We start from the raw sequence: 7,112 nt of genomic DNA on the forward strand, positions 1-7,112 counted from the left end.
AATAATTAATAGCCACTCCAATCGATGTTTATTTGTTTTAAAACGCATGCGCACCAATTTTAAATGTTTAATTCTAAAAATTTAAATTTAAAATCTTTTTTGTATGTTCAAAAACGGCTAGTATCGTTAATGTTTTAAATTTAAATGTATGGTTCGAATTCTTTATTCGAATTTAATTTTACCTGAAGACGACGTGCTTATTTACGTCGCAAGCGCTCGTAAATTAAAATAATTTCAAGTATATTTAACGCCTCATAGACTGACGTTTTTGGAAAAACCACTGTATTTAGTTTATATGTGCAAAATCCTGTTCTCTTGGCCAGGGACTGGACTAGACTTCAAATTACATGATACTTTGAATTATATGATATGTAAATAACAAGGTTTTTCTGTATTTGTAATGATATATTATTTGATTACTTAATAATTTATGTTTATTTGAACTTTGATAATTTGACAGTTTAATTGAATTTAACAGACAGTTTAATTGAAAATAATGAATCATCTAATTTGTCTAGTTAAATAATAATTATATAATGCAATAGTATAATAGCATAATTAGATAATAAACTAGATTAAATTAATTTAATCTAGTTTATTATGTAATTGTATTATTTTTTTTAAAATAATTTTCTACTATTTATGATAAACCATAACATTAATACATCTGTTTTAAATTAAATTCTATAAATCAGTGTTGGTTGTATATCTGATAAAAGTTAGCTTTTATCAGCTTTGTTATATTTTGTTTCTGTAGTAAATTTGATTAAATTTTTTATTTGAAATTTTAGATTTTCTGTGAAAAAATTTAGAAATTAAACTCAGTTATGTTTTAGTTTTTATTTTGATTCAATCTTTGTATAAGCTTACATATTTTATATGCTTTACATTTAAAGGTTAGAAATCCAGTTACAAACTTGTGCCTTGATACCTTAAATCGAGATGAGGATTATCCTCATGCTGTGGGTCTGTTTATGTGTAAAAGTCAGAAAGGAGTTGTAATGAATCAGGTAAAAATAATTAACATTTAGTAATTAAATTAATTTAATTAAGTTTTCTGTAATTAAAAGGATTTGATTATAGTACTTCAATTTCTTTCTTCTAATTTAGAAGTGTCAAAGATACTAAATGTATCTTGTTTTAGTTTATTTTTAATTAATATGGAATCATTATTTTTGCTTTTAAGTAACCAAATGTACCAAGAACATAAATCAAGAAAGAAAATTATTATACAAATATAAATTCCATAAGCCCAATAGTTATGTTAAAGTCAAACAATTGCTGAATTAGATTGGTTTACATTACTGCTGCTAATAATAATTAAATGCTAAGATTTGCTAAGAAATGCCTCTAGGCCAAATTTATTACCATTTAATTATTATTAGTAGCAGTAATAACAATAATTAGTTGCAATATATAATAATAGTATAGTCCAATCTAATCTGAAAATTATTATGTCATTCCATCATGATTAAAAATTAATGTATCAATAAGTCAGTAATTTTTATGAAATGTGTATATATATCATAAAATTTCAAATTTGAAGAACTCATAATCTATATCTTTTAAACCTATATTTAAAATTGTTTAAACTCAATCTCATAAAATTATGAGGGTTGAGAGTAAGTTTAAACTTTAAACTAATTATGAGATGAAATAAATTAATGTAATTTTTTTAAAAATCCAATTTCACAGTCCAGTTCTCTTACTAGTGAAGAAAGCGTTTTGGAATCATGCAAGTTTAAAGCTGTTTAGCTTTCTTTTTTGTGTAAGTGTATGTGTGTGTGTGTTTTTTTAGTTAAAATCAAATTTCTGCTAATTTTTTGCTTCTATGAGTATTTCTTTCTTTCATTTAAACACTATTTTTCAGTTATGTCCATGTGTCTGATCTGCCCATCAAAACTGAAAATAGTAGATTAAAAAAATAAATAAATGATTTTGACTTTTTGTTAAGTAACTTAAATACATAGTGTCACACCAACAATTTTACTGATTTAAGAGAAAAATTCACATAAAAAGGCATTAAAGAACATTTTAAGAAATGTTTTAATATCCTGCGAGCGCTTTCGACATATTTATAAACGTCGTCTTCAGGCAGAACCAGAATCAAATAGGCTTTCGATCAAGTTTTTCAATTGGAACAAAAATGGCATTAGCCACTTAGAACATAACAAGTTTAAAGATAAAGAATTTGATTTAAAATACACATAAGTGTCACACATGCACAGAGAACAAGAACGATGTTAGCCATTTAGAACATAACACAAAATTAGAGTATTAATTTAATTTGGGTAACATCATTGCACATGCATCTTACAGCACAGGAAATAGGAATGGCAATTAGCTATTTTTAAGAAAAGGTTTAAAAATAATAAAATACTGTCGTGCATGCACCTTACTGTGCAGAGAAAGTAGAGGTATAGAAATGGAACTAATGCAGGTATAGTTGTTTGTATAGACTGATCCAAATCCCAGGCAACTCAAGGGTGGGAGAGTTGCAAGGAGACAGCAGAGTGGTGAAGAGGGCCTTCCAAATGTACACCAAATTCCGTTCCTCACAGCAGCTGAGCATCACCACAGAGTCCCAAAGTGGGATGTGGTGGTGCTGCACAACCATCTTAGATAGTTTGGTGTCACAGCTACCCCCTGCAACGGAACATTGGTGCTCTGTTATGGAGCTGGATAACATCCTGGGGTTGCCCCTATATAGTGGGTGAGTGCCTCAGACATTGGGTTTTCCAATGGAATAGAATACATGCCCTACTTTTCTAGGATCGAAACCGCATCCCTGTCTTTACATAAAAGCCTCCCTAGACTAGGGCACAGGGTGATGGTTAAAAGTAAGGTATCTTGCCTAAAAATATGGCAAATCTGGACTGTGAGGCAGCCACAAAATGTCAGAAAGGAGCAGACTACTGTCCAGACCCTTGGGCTATGTAAGGTAGTAGCTGGGAAAAGGGATCTTTTAACTCTGTTTAGGATATAGTTGTATTTGGTGGAGCCATATCCTGCTGCACATACTGCTGTGCGGATGATACCCAATTCAGAGTTGGTAAGATATTGTGTGGAAGGCACCAAAAAGGTCCTTCTGATTAAAGGGGCTAGCTGCATTAATATACTGTTATGACTGAAAGGCCATGGCAGGGATAATTGGGGGAATGCTACCAAATTTATAGTGTATGGAGAAGGACAAACCTCGCTGGGACTTGGAGATGTCCAAGTCTAAAAATGCAATTTTTTCCCCCAGATTCTTTTTCCTAGGTAAAGCTGACAGAGGAGTATACACTCATGAGGTGATGTTTTAATATCAGAAAAGAGTCCTCCTCCCTTGCCACGCCAAAAGAATGTCATCCATGTACCTCAAGTATATCAAGGGGTAAGCTATTGTGAGAGGGAATCTAAAGACTCTGTGTTCAAGATGTCTCATGATCAATTCTGCTAATATAGCAGACAGTGATGAGCCCATTGGTACACCCTGTTTTTGCTGGTATTTCCGCCCATTGAAGTGGAAGTAATTGTGCTCTGTGATAGAGTAAGGTTTCCCAAATCTCTAGAACTTTGACTTTGAAATTTTTATATCCAATTGATGAGTTTATTCATTTAAAAATGATTTAATATCAACAGCAAATTCTATTTGTATTTATTTTAAGTACATTTGTGTTATATCATGTCACATCTTTCATGCTTCATTCTTTTAAGGTTTAATTCTTCTTATTCATTTTTTTTTAATTATATCAAATTCACATTGCATAGGAACTACTCTAGATTTTTTTCCTGTAATTAATCATCAGTTTTGTATTATATTTATATCACATAAAATAGTTTGACAAGAAACATGTAAATGTCTTCTTATGGTTTTGTTTATTATAATATACTGTATATATTATACAGCATCATTCAGACATGTATATTCAGATAGTTTAATTTTTGTAATTAAAAATTGACTTTTATTGTAATTTAAAATGTAAGCATAACTATTGGCAGCTATAAGTTTGTTGACTGATTTTTATCAGACTGGGTTACCAATAGAGTTATTTTAAACTATTGCAAACTGTAATTCTATAAAATGCAAAGGTAATTTTGTTTACCATAGACAATAAATACAATTTTTTCCGATAGCTATTTTATCTGTGATACTATCTTAAATCTTTCTTAAACTTTATACTTTATTATAATTATTATTTTCACAGTATTTTGAAAGATTGTAATATTTTAATTTTTAATAATTTTTTTTCTTATATATATTTATGAAAATAAATAATTTATTAATTATTTATATTATATACTAAAATATAATATAATATAGTAGTAATTTATTGAATTATTATTTATACTGTAAAATACACAAATNATGGCTCTTGTGGATACTAAAATATAATGTAATATAGTAGTAATTTATTGAATTATTATTTATACTGTAAAATACACAAATTTATAAATAGTTTTATATCTTATTTCAGCTTTTTTCACTTTCAAATAATTTTGAATTAAGAAGAGAGGAGAATTGTGCTGAAGTCAATTATCAGCCACAGAAAAGACAGATGAAAGTCATGATGATTAAGTGTCATGGAAGACGAGAAAATCAGGAATGGCAACACACAAAGGTAAATTTCCTAATTAGAACAAGCAAAATTATGGATTATACTTTATACTTTTTAAATATTTAATAAAATAGAATTAGAAAACTTATTGTGATAATCAATGATCATCTGAAAAATCAGGCTAGAATTTGGCTAATTAAATGATTAATGTTGTCTTGAATTATTACTCTGTGTTAATTAAACTGCTAAATATAATTTAATATACATTTTGATATTTAAACAGTATAAAAAACACTGAACACATTTTCCCAGCATTTAAATTTTGGTCTGATTGATAAGACTTCATCAGATTTTTAAAAAAATCTGATGAAGTCTTATCAATCAGACCAAAAATGTTAGTTTTAATTAAATTTAAATGCTGGAAAAGTGTGGTGTCTTTATATACTGTGGAAGTTTCAGTTTCGACTATTATTGATATGATATTTAAAACTTAATTTTAAAAATTCTTAAAAATTTTAGTAATTTTATATGTTGTGTTCAGACAATTTTGTATGCAATTTGAAATTAATGGTAAAAAATATTTAATTTTATTAGGGTGGTGCATTAGTACATGTTGCAACAGGCAAATGCTTGGATGTCACAGGTAGCAGAGCTGGAAAGGATGTTCATGTTGCTCCCTGCCATGGTGGTCATTCACAGATATGGTGGTTTGAGAAATATACAGATATAAATCCACAGATCAGTTTCAAAATTGAACAATAGAAAATTTAGTTTTTATTTATTTATTACACAAAATTGATTGAACTACTGTGAAATTATTTCATGAAAAGAATTTATCATAAACAAAAAAAAAATCAAATTTATTTTAATCTTGTTGTGTTTCTAAGAAAGTTTTTACCCTTAAGAAGAAAATATGTTTGCTATTTTATATTTAGAATAATTTATAAGTAATGAAAGTATAACTATATACAAATGTATTTATTTTCTTTTAAAGAGATCTGTGATTAATACTAAAATTATCAATTTATAAACTGAACAATCAAACTGACAGTATTCCTCCGTGCCTTAACATTTTTCTAAATTTACTTAAATTATATTGATTTCATTAATGTTGTTTAATTTAATGTAATATAAGAAATGAAATGCAATGATGCAATGGAATCTTCATTTTTAATATTTCTATATATGAGAGAATAATTTTAAAAAAATATATATATATATAACTTTAATTCTATATTAAAATTTTAAATATTTCAAAAATGACTTAGTGCAAATACTTAATTATTATATGGCATAGATTTATAATTGTACACAAAAATTTCACCATGAAGAAATAAGCCAATCTTTGTTACTATCCATTGATCTCTATTTTAGATATTTAAAATATTTTATTATTATTATTAAAAAATTGTTATGGTTAAACAAATAAAATATATATTAATTTTATAATGCAATATTAAAGTAACATACATTTGTCAGTATAAAATTATTTTAAAATGTGTAATAATTATTTAATGTTTTTAGCATATCCAGCATTAGTTGATTAAATTCTTATATATTAAAAATAATGTATTTTAGATATACAACAAAACTATAACATCAAATATAACTTTTTATATTTGATATTCCAATTTTACACACAAATTGAGGGATTATTTTACAATGATAATTTTTACTTAAAGGTATTAGAGATAGGTTAATATTTTTTTTTACAATTTATGATTCAATTTTAGATTTTTCCTTCTTTTTCTTGTAAATAAATTGCTGATACTGAATATTCTCAGTTATAAATCATTTTAAATGCATAAAATATTATAGCATTACCAGATGATTCAAAACTGATAAATATTAAATACATTTCTATAATAAAGTATAGATATATTATTAACCTTAACATCCTTATTTTATATTTAAAATTTTCTCTCAATACCATACTGCTGAAAAATTTTATTAAACAATTGATTTAATTATTATGTTTCTTTAAATATAATTTTGTTACTACACTTGATCATAAGTATTTTTTTTCTTAACAAATTCTTGCCTTAAAAGATTTTTTAAAAAAGGAATTAAACTTATAAACTGGTTATTTCTATTTATTTAATAATTCATTTATGGTAAATTTTCTTCATTGACAAAAGTATATACATATGGTAATAAGTATCTAAGAATTTAGGATAAAATATTTGAAATTTATATTGATTCAGTTTTGAATGTACTGTACTTTAAAACTGAATCAATTACAATTATATATTCATTTATAAAATAGACTTTTTACTCCATTCAATCTATGCTATACCAAGTTTAATACTTAAATAAATAGTTTTGACTTCAGTCAGAGTAATATCAACTACTTATAAACAAATAAAAATATTTTTTTAATTAAATTTAAGTTAAATCAAGTTTACAATTATTTTTAAGTTAAAAATAATTGTAAATGAAAATGCAATAAGCTAATAATTTTTAAAAACTAGTTACTGTATTTTTATCTAAAGAGATAACAGTCCTTCTTATTTTTCTTATAAATTCACATAATTTTTTTTATTATTTTATATTTATTATAATAAAAGATTT

General features: G+C 25.9%; 1 protein-coding gene across 1 annotated transcript in view; it reads left to right on the forward strand.

The window, feature by feature from the left end:
• LOC111614189 (polypeptide N-acetylgalactosaminyltransferase 1-like) overlaps positions 1–5,715 on the forward strand; it is an 18,357-nt gene extending 12,642 nt beyond the window's left edge. Inside the window, exons 7-9 of the mRNA XM_023355569.1 lie at positions 897–1,010; positions 4,461–4,604; positions 5,136–5,715. Coding sequence (XP_023211337.1) covers positions 897–1,010; positions 4,461–4,604; positions 5,136–5,303 — 426 coding nt within the window. The 3' untranslated portion in view covers positions 5,304–5,715. The remainder of the gene's footprint in view (positions 1–896; positions 1,011–4,460; positions 4,605–5,135) is intronic.
• Positions 5,716–7,112: the final 1,397 nt, after the last annotated feature.

The sequence above is a fragment of the Centruroides sculpturatus genome, unplaced genomic scaffold (assembly GCF_000671375.1).
Source record: "Centruroides sculpturatus isolate CEXI.00-Female unplaced genomic scaffold, Cexi_2.0 scaffold2055, whole genome shotgun sequence".
Lineage (NCBI taxonomy): Eukaryota > Metazoa > Arthropoda > Arachnida > Scorpiones > Buthidae > Centruroides > Centruroides sculpturatus.